This window comes from Puma concolor, chromosome D1 (assembly GCF_028749965.1).
Source record: "Puma concolor isolate L17-30 chromosome D1, mPumCon1.1.hap2, whole genome shotgun sequence".
Taxonomy (NCBI): Eukaryota; Metazoa; Chordata; class Mammalia; order Carnivora; family Felidae; genus Puma; species Puma concolor.
Genome location: NC_141676.1, coordinates 49,987,862 through 50,005,514, shown reverse-complemented (window position 1 = coordinate 50,005,514; position 17,653 = coordinate 49,987,862). Strand labels below are relative to the sequence as shown.

The window sequence follows — 17,653 nt, the reverse complement described above, 5'->3', positions numbered from 1 at the left end:
TTCCCCATGGGGAACTATCCAGGCTCAAATATTCTAGAGGTTATCTGCTAAAAATCAAGGTAAATATCCAGCTATCAAACACCCCACACAAATATGTCACCCTCAGAGGGCCAGTCTGGATGAAGTGGGACTCTGAAATCCTAGAACTACTTATTAAGTATGCACAGGTATTCCACATGCCTCCCCTTCCCAAGCAGACCACAAGGAAAGGCAAAGGATGTAGCAATGATGGGGAATACTGCAAAAGTGGAAGCAGCAGCAACATCAGAACAGAGTGAACTTTTGGGTTTCTCAAACAACACTTGGTTTCTCAGTCTCACCGAATCCCCCAGTTAAGAAAATTGCTGGGCTCCTAGCAGCCTCTTCATATACCCATATACATGAGGCACCCAAAAAATGATGCTGAGGGATCCCACAGGGAACAGAACTTGCCCCAAACATATGTCAAGTTGATGCCAAAGATAAAAATAAAACTGAGAAAAGTGGCTTCTTGCCTAGAGTCCTACTCATTAGACTGGTAGGTAGCACACCTCTTTAGGTTTCCCACCTTCTACCATTTTTTGTTCTTATTCTTATTTTGACTTTACAAAATTATAATTAGGTTTACTATGAAGAGGTGTCAATTTAAATTATGCCTTTGTTTAAACCATCAAGAAGGAGCACCTGGGTGGCTCAGTTAAGCATCCTAACCAACTCTCAATTTCAGCTCAGGTCATGATCTCATGGTTCAGGGGTTCAAGCCCCACATTGGGCTCTCTGTTAACAGTGCAGAGCCTGCTCAGGTTTCTCTCTCTCTCTCTCTGTCTCTCTCTCTCTCTCTCTGCCTCTCCCCTACTGGAGAGCATGCTCTCTCTCTCAAAATAAATAAATAAACTTAAAAAAATAAAACAAAGCAAACAGAAACTCCCCAATCTCCAGTCTTTGATAACTACTCTTCATGTGTATTTACCAGTAAAACAGACAAACATACATAAAAACCTAATACCCCAACTCAATGATTTTCTCTATCATTTAGATCTTTTCTTCCTTAATCAATCTTGTCCTACTCCAAACAACACAAAGCTCTATAAAACCAAAGAAGCAAAGGGGGTGGAAACAGAAGCAGCTACGAGGAAGACATTTTGATTGTAAAACCAAAGGAGAGAGAAAAAAAAGAGATGCATTTGACTATAATTTAAATATTACAGGTGTGATCTAATTATCAGGGTTTCATCAAGGATGCTGCCCAGACATGCCCAATGACATGAATGAAGCTCAGAAACAAGTCCGTGCGACTGTTCTCTTCTTTGGAGGTCTCCTTACTAATACTAATATTACTCAATTATGCAAAAATCTCCCTCCAAAAACATTTTGATGAAGTGAGGAAATAAAGCCATGTTAACACCAGTGTATGTATCCTCCAAAGTCTTGTTCCCAGGCCTTTCTAATGACTGAGAAATTCAGTGTACGAAAGCCCTTTCCCCAAGTAGTTTCATACCAGCCACAAAATGACATAAAAAGGTAGACCAGTTCTATGGATAATTCCAGAAAAATAAGGGGCACCTGGGTGGCTCAGTCAGTTGAGCATCCGACTTCAGCTCAGGTCATGATCTTACAGTTTGTGAGTTCGAGCCCCACGTCGGGCTCTGTGCTTGACAGCTCAAAGCCTGCTTCAGATTCTGTGGCTCTCTCTCTCTCGCTCTCTCTGCCCCTCCTCTGCTCACATACACACACTCTCTCTCTCTCAAAAATAAACATACATTAAAAAAAGAAAAATAAATAAAAAAAATAAAACAATCTTATTTTAATCATGCTTTAAATATATTTTGAATAAAGTAGAAAATAAACAAGTAAATACATATTTTTAATTAATTCTTTGGTATTTGAAACAATAGGAAAGAGGAGGAGACCATCGTCATAGAAAGAGAGGAAAAGCATTCTCTCAAGGTCTTCCTTATCTTGAAAGGAAAGCTTTCAAAGCTGGTTCAGCACCACAAGAATCACTATGATCAGGTCAACTATTACATATAAACTTGGCCTATAAAAGAAACTCACTGATTTATTAATACTTGGTGTAATGAAGTAATTATGAAATTATATTATGTGGGATTTCCTTAAAATAATAAGGGAATGAGAAGTATAGAATTAAAATGCAATTTAGGGGCACCTGGGTGGCTCAGTCGAGTGGCTGACTCATGATTTGGGCTCAGGTCACGATCCTGGCGTCATGGGATCAAGCCACACTCAGCATGGAGCCTGCTTAAGATTCTTTCTTTCTTTCTTTCTTTCTTTCTTTCTTTCTTTCTTTCTCTCTCTCTCTCTCTCTCTCTCTGCCTGCCCTTCTCCCCACTCAAGCTCTGTCTCTCTCTAAAATAAAAAATTTCTTAAATATAATTTAATATGTATAACTGCTGAAGCTAGGTGTTAAGAACACAAGAATTCATTATGCATTGTGTATATTTAAAAGTTTTACATAATAAAATGATTTTCTAATAAACGTCTTGAAAAGTATGTAAAATACTGGCTTGAAAAACTACATATGGAGTGCCTGGGTGGCCTGGTCAGTTAAACATCCGACTCTTGATTTTGGCTCAGGTCATGATCTCACAGTTTGTGAGATGGAGCCCTATGTCAGGCTCTGTGCCAACAGCATGGAGCCTGCTTAGGATTCTCTTTCTCCCTCTCGCTCTGCCCCTCCCCCACTGGTGCACACGTGCACTCTCTCTCAAAATAAAAATAAACTTAGGGGCGCCTGGGTGGCTCAGACGGTTGAGCGGCCGACTTCGGCTCAGGTCATGATCTCATGATCCGTGAGTTCGAGCCCCGCGTCAGGCTCTGTGCTGACAGCTCAGAGCCTGGAGCCTGTTTCAGATCCTGTGTCTCCCTCTCTCTGACCCTCCCCCGTTCATGCTCTGTCTCTCTCTGTCTCAAAAATAAATAAACGTTAAAAAAAAAAAATTTTTTTTAAATAAATAAATAAACTTAAAAAAAAAGAAAAACTGCAAATGAAAAAGGCAATTCACGATAGTATAAACACAAGGATTACAATGTATGTATGCCATATAATAAAGATGACAAGTGTTTCTGGAACAACATAAACTAAGCTAAATGTTCATCATTTTTACTTATTTCCTGGAAAGTAATTTATGTTCCTCAAAATAAAATAAAATAAACTTGGAGACACCACCCTGGGCTCATCCCAAAGCCATCCTCCCTCCAATCCTGGATTGGGACCAAAGGCACCAGCACTCAAGCTCCGCATTCCTCTTACCTCTTGAGGCAGCTCCAGCTTTGACCGGTCATCCAAGCCATTGGAATGCAAGCCCATCAGGTATGGAACAGGAGCATCTAAAAAATGTAGGAGAGAAGCCGGGAGAATAGGGACATAGACATGCTGCCACTGGAAAGGAAACATGAGAGCTGTAATTGTCTCCGCCACAGTCATCAGTCTCTGGTAATCTAGGTAAAAACAAAAAACAAAAAACAAACCAGTCAAAAACAAAGCACCTGCTTGCCAAATAACAAGTTAAAAACTTCAATACAATTTCACATTTAGAAACAGTCAGGATAAACTTCAGCAAGGGTATGCTCAGAGTGTGATTCCCTTGTGGGTACCCAGAAAGACAACCCAGAGACCTCAGTGGACCACAACCTGAAATTTAACCCTCACATACAGGTTCTCGCAAGTGATAAAATTTAGTGTGGAAATACAGTAGAAATCCTAAATACCACCTTGCTCCAAACACTAAACCAGAATGTTAAGTAGATTCTCTTAAGTAGAAAGGGGTTGGGGAACTGAAACAACAAAAAAAAAGGGTCTTCATTCAGCATGGAAGCCAAAACAGGCTCTTTTACCACTCAGATATGTCTGCATCCTGTAAGGAACTAATGTGAGCTCTGCCTTCAAGATCAAGACCAAAGAACCACACAGCATGCAGCAGCTGGTTTTCTACACTAGCCAAGTCTGTCTTTCACCTGGAACTTTTCCTCAATGGGAACAGCACAAATATGTTATTTTAACAGATCAATGAAAAGCTTCCCGAGGATGAAAGACTCAAAACATTGACTTTCAGGCCTCAAAACTCTTAACTCTAGGTCAGGGATCTTAGTTTGGGAGGGAAGGCTTGTGTTCAAAGTTTTGCTTTCCTTTAGAACACAATTTCTGGACGTGTTTTACAAAACAATAAGTAATAAATACACTGGCAAAGCCAATAAAATGGACCAGTTACAAGTGAAATTTTAAAAATTATTCTTCACAGGGGCACCTGGGAGGCTCAGTCAGTTGGGCAGCCGACTTCGGCCCAGGTCATGATCCTGCGCTTCATTGGTTAGAGCCCCGCATTGGGCTCTGTGCTGACGACTCGGAGTCTGCTTTGGATTCTGTGTCTCCCTCTCTCTCTGCCCTTCCCCCACTCGCACTCTGTCCCTATTTCTCTCAAAAATAAACAAACATTAAAAAAACTTTTTTTTAAATTACTCTTCACAAATGGTAAAATGGTTTCAGGCATTTAAGGACAAAGCAGGAACATAAATTTTAAAATCATATGAGTAATATCCTTTGGAATGGTTGATTTCAAATGAGCTTTCATTAGGGTTAAAGTGGTTTCATATACTAAAAACCCACCCCATCATTTAAACAAATCACATCTTGGTTCATAAAAGAGTTGTAAGTAACAAAAAGCTTTCCAGAAAATGAGGAAGGTTGAGTAAAAATGAACAAAAGCTGATATGTACCAACTATGTAGAAGTTCAGTAAAGTACCCTACATTTGCTCACTAATAAAGCTTTGAAAACTGCCTATCACCTTACTCTCAGCTAAGCAAAAAAGAACATGACCTACAAATAGTCTTTTAACTAGTAATTCAAATAAATAGAGATTAATGACTAAAATTTCATTATCTTGAACATTTTAAAGGTACAACAGGAAAATGCCTCATATGCTTCTTTGGGGAAACTAAGGCACTTGACAAATGAGTGATATAACCAATCAGTGCATAAAAGTAAACTCAGAGATTTGATCATCAATAAAAAAAAAAACAGTTTAGCAGAAGGACAAAAGAACATGAGCTTCTCATATTCACTAAAGATCAGGGCAAACTAATAAGAGTTCAAGGAGAGAGTCTGTCTCATTTTTCATTGTGCCCACACAAAGCATGGTCATTCCTGTATTAAAAACTATTTAGTAAAAGGGTGCCTAAGTGGTTTAGTCGGTTAAGCATCCGACTTCGGCTCAGGTCATGATCTCACAGTTTGTGAGTTCAAGCCCCAGGCCAGGCTCTGTGCTAACAGCTCAGAGCCTGGAGACTGCTTCAAATTCTGTCTCCCTCTCTCTCTGCCCCTCCCCCACTTATGTTCTGTATCTCAAAAATAAATATTGAAAAAAATTTTTTCTAATATTTAGTAAATAAACTTTTTTTAAAAAAACTACTTTGTGAAGATTCCCCACCTCATTCAAGCAACAACAAAAACATTTCCCAAATTAAAAAAAAAAAAACAATCTTTGAAGAATTAAATTAGGTTTTATATAAATAATATAAATAATTTCAGAAAAAGTATTTAGTCCCACATGAAAGTAAACAAAAACTGAGTAACAAAATTTACACCATTGCAAGCTCTATCCTCAGTCTCTTCTTCACCTGATACCCCAATTCCATGGGACACCATACAACTTACTATTTTATCTTTCTGCTGAAATTCTTCTGCTCAATTACTCCAACAATCATTATTTTTTTAATGTTTATTTATCTTTGAGAGAAAGAACGTGAGCAGGAGAGGTGAAGTGAGAGAGGGGGATAGAGGATCCAAAGCAGGCTCCACCCTGTCAGCACAGAGCCCAATGTGGGGCTAGAACCCACGAACCACGAGACTGCAACCTGAGCCAAAGTCAGACGCTCAACCAACTGAGCCACCCAGGCACCCCAATAATCGTTATTAAGACAAATTCTCATGATTCTCCATATGAGACTTCAATTCCTATATTCTTCTACATGTGAATGTCTGTAAATAATCTACTCAAGAGCAACAATCTTGAGAATCTCAGACATCCTAAGAATTTATTTTAAAATTCAAAATTAAGATGAATCAAAAGAATGTAAAAGCGTGGGAGAAAACCTTCAAGTGGTATTTAAAGCTGGTTTAGTCTTACTACTATGTCTGAACACTGGCTCTCAAACACGTATTCTGAATAAATATTCACTGAAATATCCCACCCCCATTTTCAGTGTGTATACACACACACACACACACACACACACACACACACACACACACACCTGAATCTTAGGGGGTGGGGGTCAGAGGTACCAGAGGTCTTTTTAATCATGAGAAAACCAAACAACTTCCTCCTTCCTTTACCCAAAGTCAGTAAAGCAGGTGTTTTATGTGGCTGGCATTTCTGGCATGTCTGCTCAGGGACAGTAACATCTCACAGAAGGCCAACAGACAGTCTAAGTAAAGGAGTCCCAAAAATGCCTCTGTCATGAGACTTCCTGGCACTGGACTACTATGTATGGTTCCTAGCTGCAGGTCTGGGAACATCTGCTCTATAACCATAACACAGAGCATGCTAGAGTCTGAAGAAAGAGGCCTTCTCTGCTCCATCAAAGCAAGTTTTTCAGTATCACAGAAATCTAGTTCTGGTTTTTCCCTACTCTTCAGGATAAATGTAATCTAGCATCTAAAACTCAGACCACTTATTTTTGTAAAAGTGGATAACTTTATTTGCTTCAGATTGAAATCTCTGAAGAATTCCTTGTGATGCACTTGAAATTATGGGATTCTTAGAAACAAAACACTTTTTGAGGTCAGACATAATCTCCTCTCAAGACTAAGCTGCTTTCCATCTATGTGGCTTAACTTTACTGATACTAGAAACGTGGAATTGTATGGCCTTTCTGGTCTATGTGAGTTCTGAATTTCTTTTTCTCTCTGTATTTATATTTTTAAAAAGCAACATCCGGGGCGCCTGGGTGGCGCAGTCGGTTAAGCGTCCGACTTCAGCCAGGTCACGATCTTGCGGTCCGTGAGTTCGAGCCCCGCGTCGGGCTCTGGGCTGATGGCTCAGAGCCTGGAGCCTGTTTCCGATTCTGTGTCTCCCTCTCTCTCTGCCCCTCCCCCGTTCGTGCTCTGTCTCTCTCTGTCCCAAAAATAAATAAACGTTGAAAAAAAAAAAAAAATTTGAAAAAAAAAAAAAAAAAAAAAAAAAGCAACATCCCACCTGAAGGATGGCCTAGCAAACAATACCTCAGGGTTCCAGTAATCTGTGGTACCCACACTAGGATGCTGACCTCCAAGAGCTGTATGCAATAGCAAAAACCCGTTTGTGTACACAACACAAATGATCAAATCAGCACTTCCTTTGCCATTGCCTGTGTCTGTGCTCATCATTCCAAGAAGGCAAAACCAATAAATAGGATGCAGCTGAAGGTCATGTGCATCCAAACCATTTCAAACAATCAAATCAACTGGAAACACTTCAGCTCTAGACAACTGTGTTCTCTTATGGCTCCCCTAACATTAACTGAGCAATTACTTTTAACAAAAAGAGGTAATAATGGGGGCGCCTGGGTGGCGCAGTCGGTTAAGCGTCCGACTTCAGCCGGGTCACGATCTCACGGTCCGTGGGTTCGAGCCCCGCGTCGGGCTCTGGGCAGATGGCTCAGAGCCTGGAGCCTGTTTCCGATTCTGTGTCTCCCTCTCTCTCTGCCCCTCCCCCGTTCATGCTCTGTCTCTCTCTGTCCCCAAAATAAATAAACGTTGAAAAAAAAAATTTTTTTTTTAAAATAAAAAAAAATTAAAAAAGAGGTAATAATGCAAAGCATAGTGGGATTACAATGACCACTGCTTCGTGGTGAGGAAGGAGGGAGGAATCTGCTTGTCTTTATGACTTGTCTCTGTGCAGAGAAAGATAATAGCCTTGGGAACACTCTACAGATAAGTCCACTCCTAAACAATCTACAGGGCAAGTCCTGCACATTAGAAACCGAATCATAAACTGCCCTTGCATACTCACACTTCTGTGAAAACTGTATGAACAAGGATGTTTCTTGTGTATTCTTTGTTCTTAGGAAATAAACTAATCTCTATGTCCAATATCTCCAAGATCCATTATTAAAGAAAGTGCAAAACAATGATTAGCATGCTCCCATTTGTGTTGTTTCTAAAAAGCATATATGCATGATTATGTCTGGAAGGAAAGAGACAGTGGTAATCTCTCTAAAGGATAACCAGGGGTACACTTCATTATATAACCTTTAGCAATGTGTTAAAATTCCTATCACATAACTGAAAGGCTTTTTTCTAAGTTTTAATATACCATATTTAAAACATATACATATGTATATTAAATTTTAGCATCAATTTTTAATATACCATGCATGTATCATAATGTATATGAATACTTTAAAGAACATTACAATTAATACATATGTACTCAACACTTAACATAAAAATAGTTAATTGCTTAAAAAAATCTGGGGGGGTGGAAGGCACTAAGAAATTAAGAAGTCACTTCATAGAAATAGAATTCTAGGTGAAAAAGGGAAATTTTCAATGTTCTTTGCCTTGTTTGCCCATACATTATTTATTTGTTTTTTAAAAACTATTATTTATGGGGCACCTGGGTGGCTCAGTTGGTTAAACATGATTCTTAATCTTGGCTCAGGTCATGATCTCAGTTTGTGAGATCGAACCCCGTGTCAGGCTCTGCGCTGGTGGCGCGGAACCTGCTTGGGATTCTCTCTCTCTCTCTCTCTCTCTCTCTCTCTCTCTCTCTCTGCCCCTCCGCCGCTCTTTCTCACACACACACACGCACTCTCTCTGTCTCTCAAAATAAATAAATAAATAAATAAATAAATAAATAAATAGACATTTTTAAAAAACGATTATTTTCACTAGGGATATACAAGAAACTTGATCTCTTGCTAGCACCAGTGGGAGAGAGGAAAGGAGAGTTCATTGTATTCCCTTTGGAATTGTTTTGATTGTATGCCTTAAGCAGCATGCATTACTTTTGCAGTAAAAACTAATGTATGCTTATCAAAAATCAGTTACATTTGTTACAAGACCACGTAACGTATCTGTGTACACAGATAAATTATATAATTTAACCAAATATTATGTAAATAAATGGTGAAATGAGGACAAAAAAAAGAATTTTCTCTGAAAACAAAATTAAATGCTTTAAAAAGACTGAATAATGCAAAGTGGCTAAAACATACTATAATTGAATTAGGCATATCATGAGGCAATTAAGCGCAAAAAACTAGGGAAAACTACAAAAATCTACAGGTAGTCTCCATTCCAGTTCTTTTGTAAAGTTCATTAAGTTCTCACTCCCCTTTAAAAAAAATGTATCTGGAAAACCTAGTTAATGAATTATAGGTGTGGTTTATGCAAGAAAAACAGTGCAGACATTAGATTAGTGGACCCATAATCCAAGGAAATAGCTAGACCCTTCATCAAAAGACTAGTGACTATACAATCATGTTTTACACTAAAATACAATGTTTAATGGATATATGTATCATTTTTAGGATTCTCAGACTGAAATGACTTTTCCAATTATCCAATCTACTACCCTACTAACTCAGATAAAAAAACTTCTGCTCTATGTACAATTTTGCACCAACCAGTGAATAATATGCTATTAAAGGGGCACCTGGGTAGCTCAGTCAGTTAAGTGCCCAACTCTTGATTTTGGCTCAGGTCATGATCTTGCAGTTCGTGACATCAAGCTCCACGTCAGGCTTGGCAATGACAGCAGCATGGAGCCTGCTTGGGATTCGCTTTCCCCCTCTATGTCTTCCCCTCCCCAGCTTGTGCTGTCTCCCTTTCTCTCAAAATAAATAAATAAACATTTAAATATTTTTTAAAAATAAGTTATTTTAAAAAGCTATATATGGACCAAAGAACAAATATCCAGGAGTAGGTAAAATGATCTGTACAAGTTAAAAATTCCTAAAAATGTCACTTCAGTCACCCAGTGGATTATATTTTGAGATTCTTACAATTTTGCCTGCATTCTTTTTCCTTAAGTAATGCTTATTTTCTATTCAGAAGGCAGGACAAGCAGTGGTCAAAACTAACTGAGTGGTGATGACATGTTTTTGGAAGTCCAGAGTGATTTTCATCTACCTAAGGCCTTTGAATCATAAATAAAAACTATTTCAAGAAATCCAACCTGAATTGTTTAAAGTACTCTATTAATACAGAACATAACCTACAGCCAATAGAAGGCCACTGCATTTTATGGTCAGCCATGCTCAACAATGTCCAGGAATTTTTTGGAAAAAGCTTTTTTCTTGACCTTACTGTAAACATGACTTTGGATCCTGAATTCCATTTGATTCTATACACAAATCTTCTCAACTGCCTTCAAACCTCTTTAAAATTCTTATTATGGATACAATAACCCATATTCTTGGAAAATAAGAAGAAACTCTGATGGAAAAATGTCACCTATCATATTTCTGGTTTTAATCCTCCTTTTTCCACCTCTATAACATTCGCACTTCATTACAGGTATCTACGCTACTGAATAAAATAAAAATCTAGGGCGCCTGGGTGGTTCACTCAGTCAGTTAAGCATCCGACTTCAGCTCAGGTCATGATCTCGAGCTTTGTGCATTCAAGCCTCACATCAGGCTCTGTGCTGACAGTTCAGAGCCTGGAGCCTGCTTCAAATTCTCCGTCTCTCTCTCTGCCCCTCCCCTGCTTGTACTCTGTCTCTCTCAAAAATAAGTAAATAAACATTAAGTATATATATATATGTAAAATAAGATAAAATAAAAATCTATGAGCCCATTTAATAATAAACAAAGGAGAATGAATGTTATTCCCTGTAGTAAAATGCCAACCAATAAATATAGATGTAGCTAGAAAAATCACCATTTTGTAATCATCATGGTAATAACTAATTCAGACTAGAATCATTAATGGATGTTAAATCTACTGGGCAAACTTCAAAGTGGAGTCGTATGCTTACAGAGTTTCAAATTAACTCCCCACAAAGTACTTATTAATTACAAAGGGAAAAAGGGTAACTTTCCAGTTAAGAAACTTGGCAGGGGCGCCCGGGTAGCTCAGTCAGTGAAGCGTCCGACTTCAGCTCAGGTCAGGATCTCATGGTTCGTGGGTTCTAGCCCTGTGTCGGGCTCTGTGCTGACAGCCCGGAGCCTGCTTTGGATTCTGTCGCCCTCTCTCTCTGCCCCTCCTCTCCACTTGTGCTATGTCCTCTGTCTCTCAAAAATAAATAAATGTTAAAAGAAAAAAAAGAAAGAAAGAAAGAAAGAAAGAAAGAAAGAAAGAAAGAAAGAAAGAAAGAAAGAAAGAAAGAAACTTGGCAGACATAACCTTAACCAAGTGATCAAATTAACGTTACCAAAGATGGGCAAACTGACATCAAGTGCCTCCTGATGTAACGCACTGAGAAAATCACAACATCACTTTTGTGTATTACAGCCAAAAATTATATAACCTGAGTCTAATCATGAAGAAACATCAGACAAACCCAAATTGAGGGACATTCTACAGAATGCCTTGCTACACTCTTCAAAAATGTCCATGTCATGAAAGACATGAAGAACTAACAAGTAAAAGCAATGCATGTTACTCAACTAGATCCTGGATCAGGAATTTTAAAAAAAGAAAAAATTATCAAAGCAGACATTATTGGACAATGGTAGAACCTGAATAACAATATTGTAACAATGTTATGTTTCCTAAATGTGATAATCAGACTATGGTTATGTAAGAAAACGTTCCTGTTCTTATGAAATGAAAGCCGAAGCATTTAGGAGTCAAGGGCCATGGTGTCTGCAATGATTCTCAAGGGTTCAGTTATGTGCACACATATACAGAGAGAGAATGATAAAACAAATGTGGCCAACAAAAGTTAACAATTGGTGAATTGTGGGAGAGCATACAAGAGTTCTTTGAACACTTCTTGCAACTCTTCCATAGCTGGAAACTACTTCAAAATAAAAAGTCAAAAAACTTAAAACCTACAATGACTATGCATCTCAGAGTAACAAAGTCCTTATGAGACCATAAAATCTAGGGGCACCTGGGTGGCTCAGTCAGTTGGGTGTCCGACTTCAGCTCAGGTCATGATCTTACAGCTCATGAGTTTGAGCCCCACGTCAGGCTCTGTGCTGACAGCTCAGAGCCTGGATGGAGCCTGCTTCGGATTCTGTGTCTCCCTCTCTCTCTCCACCCTCCTCTGCTCATGCTCTGTCTCTCTCTGTCTCAAAAATAAACATTAAAAAAATTAAAAAAAAAAAATCTAGGCTGCTGTTAAGTCTCTAACATCTGCTTCTATATCCCTGCTCTCTCACTCCATTCCATCCACCCATTTTTCTCACTGTTCTTGAACATAACAAGCACATTCTTGTCTCAAAACCTTTATATGTCCTATGCCCTTTGCTTAGAATATTTTTCTTACAGATATGACATGGGTCACTCGGAGAAGGCTTGAACTAATCACTCTGTTAAAATTGGAACTTCCCTGGCACAAAAGCAGACACATAGACAATGGAATAGAATAGAAACCCCAGAACTAGACCCACAAACGTATGGCCAACTAATCTTTGACAAAGCAGGAAAGAACATCCAATGGAAAAAAGACAGTCTCTTTAACAAATGGTGCTGGGAGAACTGGAGAGCAACATGCAGAAGGTTGAAACTAGACCACTTTCTCACACCATTCACAAAAATAAACTCAAAATGGATAAAGGACCTGAATGTGAGACAGGAAACCATCAAAACCTTAGAGGAGAAAGCAGGAAAAGACCTCTCTGACCTCAGCCGTAGCAATCTCTTACTCGACACATCCCCAAAGGCAAGGGAATTAAAAGCAAAAGTGAATTATTGGGACCTTATGAAGATAAAAAGCTTCTGCACAGCAAAGGAAACAACCAACAAAACTAAAAGGCAACCAACGGAATGGGAAAAGATATTTGCAAATGACATATCGGACAAAGGGCTAGTATCCAAAATCTATAAAGAGCTCACCAAACTCCACACCCGAAAAGCAAATAACCCAGTGAAGAAATGGGCAGAAAACATGAATAGACACTTCTCTAAAGAAGACATCCGGATGGCCAACAGGCACATGAAAAGATGTTCAGCGTCGCTCCTTATCAGGGAAATACAAATCAAAACCACACCCAGGTATCACCTCACGCCAGTCAGAGTGGCCAAAATGAACAAATCAGGAGACTATAGATGCTGGAGAGGATGTGGAGAAACGGGAACCCTCTTGCACTGTTGGTGGGAATGCAAATTGGTGCAGCCGCTCCGGAAAGCAGTGTGGAGGTTCCTCAGAAAATTAAAAATAGACCTACCCTATGACCCAGCAATAGCACTGCTAGGAATTTATCCAAGGGACACAGGAGTACTGATGCATAGGGGCACTTGTACCCCAATGTTCATAGCAGCACTCTCAACAATAGCCAAATTATGGAAAGAGCCTAAATGTCCATCAACTGATGAATGGATAAAGAAATTGTGGTTTATATACACTATGGAATACTACGTGGCAATGAGAAAAAATGAAATATGGCCTTTTGTAGCAACATGGATGGAACTGGAGAGTGTGATGCTAAGTGAAATAAGCCATACAGAGAAAGACAGATACCATATGGTTTCACTCTTATGTGGATCCTGAGAAACTTAACAGGAACCCATGGGGGAGGGGAAGGAAAAAAAAAAAAAAAAGAGGTTAGAGTGGGAGAGAGCCAAAGCATAAGAGACTGTTGAGAACTGAGAGCAAACTGAGGGTTGATGGGGGGTGGGAGGGAGGAGAGGGTGGGTGATGGGTATTGAGGAGGGCACCTTTTGGGATGAGCACTGGGTGTTGTGTGGAAACCAATTTGACAATAAATTTCATATAAAAATAAAAATAAAAAATAAAAATAAAAAGAATTAAAAAAAAAAATTGGAACTTCCCTTCTCCAAATACCATCCTCTTTCCTGTTTTACTTTTCTCCACAGACCTTATTAACACCTTACACACTATAAGCTTTATTTATTTATATAATCACCTCTCCTTCCCCACTAAAATATCAGTTCCATTATAGGAAGGGTTTTTATCTGTTCTGTCCATCACTGTGTCTCTAGACCCTGAAACAATGCCTGGCACACACTAGGCTCTCAATAAATAAGTACTGAATGAATACATTTTATGTTACTTTTCTGGTTCATTTAATAAACATCTGTTTCCTTCTGATCTACTTTACTATTTTGTCCAAATCTGCTGCTCACATTCAGTTCACTTCTCATTTATAAAAAACAATTCAGTTATAACAAACAACAGAAAGAAGAAGCAACACATTCTCCTTTTATCAAATATATTTTTTTCAAATATATGAAGGATCATTGTTTGTGAATCCTCAGTTTTACTGTCAGGCTGTGGAAGGGGCAGAAATAACTCTGCAGAATGTTGGAAAGTGAGCTTCCCAGAACCATCACCTCCTACCCCTCTTTTCAGCATCAACTAGAAGGGATGTCAGGAAGCAGGAATCCCCTCCTAGACTGAAGTGTCCAGCAAAAGGCCATGGTGATGATAGCCAAGTAAAAACTGTGACCCTCTTGTGTTCTATCGGTTTTCCATCTACCACCTACCTGCAAAAGATCTGAGTTTTGCTCAAATTTTAACAGCCCTGGACCTTTACCATCAGCGCCACTGCATTTGATACGGAAAGAAGGGAGGCCCTGTGCAGGGAGAGAACTCTAGTAAGCACTGACTTACGCTGTGAGTAGAGCAGGATTTGAAACTCCAGAAGAGCACAAGTAAAAAGCTGAAACACATTTTCCACCCCAAGCAGTTCAAAGACCTCTCTGACAGGAAAGTCAAATAAGGGAAGCTCATTAGTACTTGGTCTCTGGCAGATTATTGGCCCATAAACTCCAGAAAATTTCAAGGACCGGCCAGGAGGTGGAAGTGGCACCTCGTAGAGTACATTGTATATGTAGCTCTCAAGGGGCAGTGGAGGGGGCTGAGGTGAAGTGACTGCCTGGTGAAGTTGTTCCAGCACACTCCGGCATGCTTTCATGAAGGACATGGGTGTTATGAGGCAAATGCACTTAGAGACGTAGAGCGTGTCCCGGCTAATGTCGTAAGAGTTGAAGCGCTGAAGCTTAGTCCCAGGAGTGCCTTCACCATCGTCCATGCCACTGTCATCTTGGCCATCAGCAGACGGAGAATGTAGGATATCATACTCAGCATTATGCATGTGGTAGAGGGTCTGCATTGCACTGCAGATCTGTTTGCTAGTCACCTCCTCATAAAACGTGAGGGCAAACCCAAATGTCCGAGAGCCATCCTCCCTTGTGATAATAAAGGCATGGAACTGGGGCTCCCTGGGATCAGCCTGGGTCTTGAATGCCAGCCCTTTGGGCATGCATAGCTGTAAAAGACAACAAGGAAACAAGTGGTGAGAACTCACTGTTGGTCCTCTTCAGAATACCATCGCTGTTGATTTACTCACAGAGTACCTATTATGCTAGGTGTTTGAGAGATCAAGATCAATACAGGAAAAGATCTGTCCTCAAGATCGTCAATTCTAAGACGTGCAAGTAAATATAATTACAATGCAGTTATCAGGGCTATCCAGTAACATAGTGCTAGGGTAACACAGAATGGACAACCCAACCCAAAAACATCAGAAAAGGCTTGTTGATGAGGTTATGTTAGAATTCATGAGGTAGACAAGGGAGAGAAGGGTATTTCAGGGACAGGGAGAAAATGCCCAAAGATAAGGAGGTAAGAGAAAGCTTGGAGAATTTAAGTAGGTGGTTAAGCATGACAGCATTTATTGGGAAAGGATGCTAGAAATATACCTAAAAACTAGACAGATAAAATTTTGCACCTAAAAATAAACATAAAGTTTTAGATTCTTATCAGCTCACAAAATTCTGCCATCAAGAGAACCTTCTCTTTTCACAGAAAAAAGGGAGCATTGCACATAAAAGAGATGACATAATCAGGATAAAGATGCAGTTTTTTTCACTTTAACTCAGATGGGTTATATAAAGAAACTTAGATAGCTAATCAAACTGACCTACATCAATTGGTCCCCATTTTCCAGGCTTACAAAAACCAGGCTATACAAATGATCTACCAGCAGCCTGGGTTAACAAATAAAAGGATATAACATATTACCTTATGGTATATCCATTACCTTTGGACTTGACTTCCCAAAACCTAGATGTTTCTAGAATACAGCATGTCAAAAATAAAATAAGCACTGAACCAGGAGTCAAAAAACTTGAGGTTAATACTCAGTTTCCTCATCTGTGAAATGAAGATAATACAGTCTACTCTGCCTACTTCACAGGGTTATTATGTGCATCAAACAAGATCATCCTCTAAAAAAGTACAGAAAGCTATTAAGAATTAATACAGGCAGTACAAAGATGTGATGAAAAGCATAGCACTGGAACCAGACTATGGCATAGTGATCAAATTGTAGCTCAACTGCTTCTTAGTCATGTGACTTTAAACACATCACTCTTTGGATCTTAGTTTCTTCATGTATAAATGTGTGTGTGTGTGTGTGTGTGTGTGTGTGTGTGTGTGTGTGTGTGTGTATTTAATATCATCTACGTAAGGGGTATTATGAAGATTACGTGAGTTAATTCATGTAAAATGCTTATCACACTGCCTAGCACAAGGTGAATACTCAATAAAAGTTAGATTATTCACAGTAGTATTCTTCTACATGAGATTTAAAATGTTGTCCTATCTAAAATTATGATGAAACAAAATACCCATTTCTGCAGTATCACTCAGACATATATACAACCCAGATTGAGAGAAAACTCCTTTAAATCGGACTCACTGTGCAATCTCAATGCTATAAGCAACCAGTAGCTCAGTACCACAAAGTTCAATGACCCAGTACTATGTATTTGTCTGACATAACAGAAACACACTGTGACTTTTCAGTGTATTTCATACATCCTGAATATCTGATTTGTTGATCAAAATGTACAATCATAAATAATAATCATATAACCCCTTCTTCAAAAGTTCCTGGTAGTTAGTGGAATCACTGCTACCACACCCTGGACTCACAATTCCACTATAAATTACTTTGTAAATTACTTCATACTTGTAGCTAACAAATACTAACCATTCCCACTGCATCTTGGTCAAAGGGATTCCATTCTACATTCTCAGGGTATCGGGCAAGGACCTTGGACTTGAATGTTCGTCTCAGCGGTGTCTGCTCAAAATTTTCTCCTGCAAGAAAAAGAATGAAGCAAATCATCTCTACAAAGTCCCTTGAAATCACAATGTTATGAATGTCTGAGCTTGGTAGTCCAGCAAGGTACAGAAGTAAAGGCAAAGAGGTTAGGTTAGTATGCCAACCATCTAAGAACAGGAAAGGTATTAAAGTCATTATTAGGTAAGCAAGAAGCTGAAAAGGTTTAGCATGGTTAATACTGGACACAACTATCTTTTCTTTTCTTGAAAATGAATTATTACTACAAACCCAATGGTTAACCTTCCTGGGAGAGTGGAGAAAGTGCAAGGAATGACAAAGGATTATATCCATCCTTTTTCCTCCCCAAAAAACCACAATTTAGTGTGCTTTAAGTCAACTGATAACATAGAAGCATAAATGATTTTAAATTCACAATCAAGTATGCATTTCTATGATCTCAGAAA

General features: G+C 39.0%; 1 protein-coding gene across 5 annotated transcripts in view; it reads right to left on the bottom strand.

Moving 5' to 3' along the window:
* DENND5A (DENN domain containing 5A) overlaps window positions 1-17,653 on the bottom strand; it is a 123,715-nt gene that overhangs the window by 63,700 nt on the left and 42,362 nt on the right. For all 5 annotated transcript variants that reach the window (XM_086678024.1, XM_086678025.1, XM_086678026.1 and 2 more), the window contains 3 exons: window positions 17,115-17,224; window positions 14,729-15,386; window positions 3,251-3,438 (listed from right to left, as the gene is read on the bottom strand). In XM_086678024.1, the coding sequence (XP_086534150.1) occupies window positions 3,251-3,438; window positions 14,729-15,386; window positions 17,115-17,224 (956 nt within the window). The remainder of the gene's footprint in view (window positions 1-3,250; window positions 3,439-14,728; window positions 15,387-17,114; window positions 17,225-17,653) is intronic.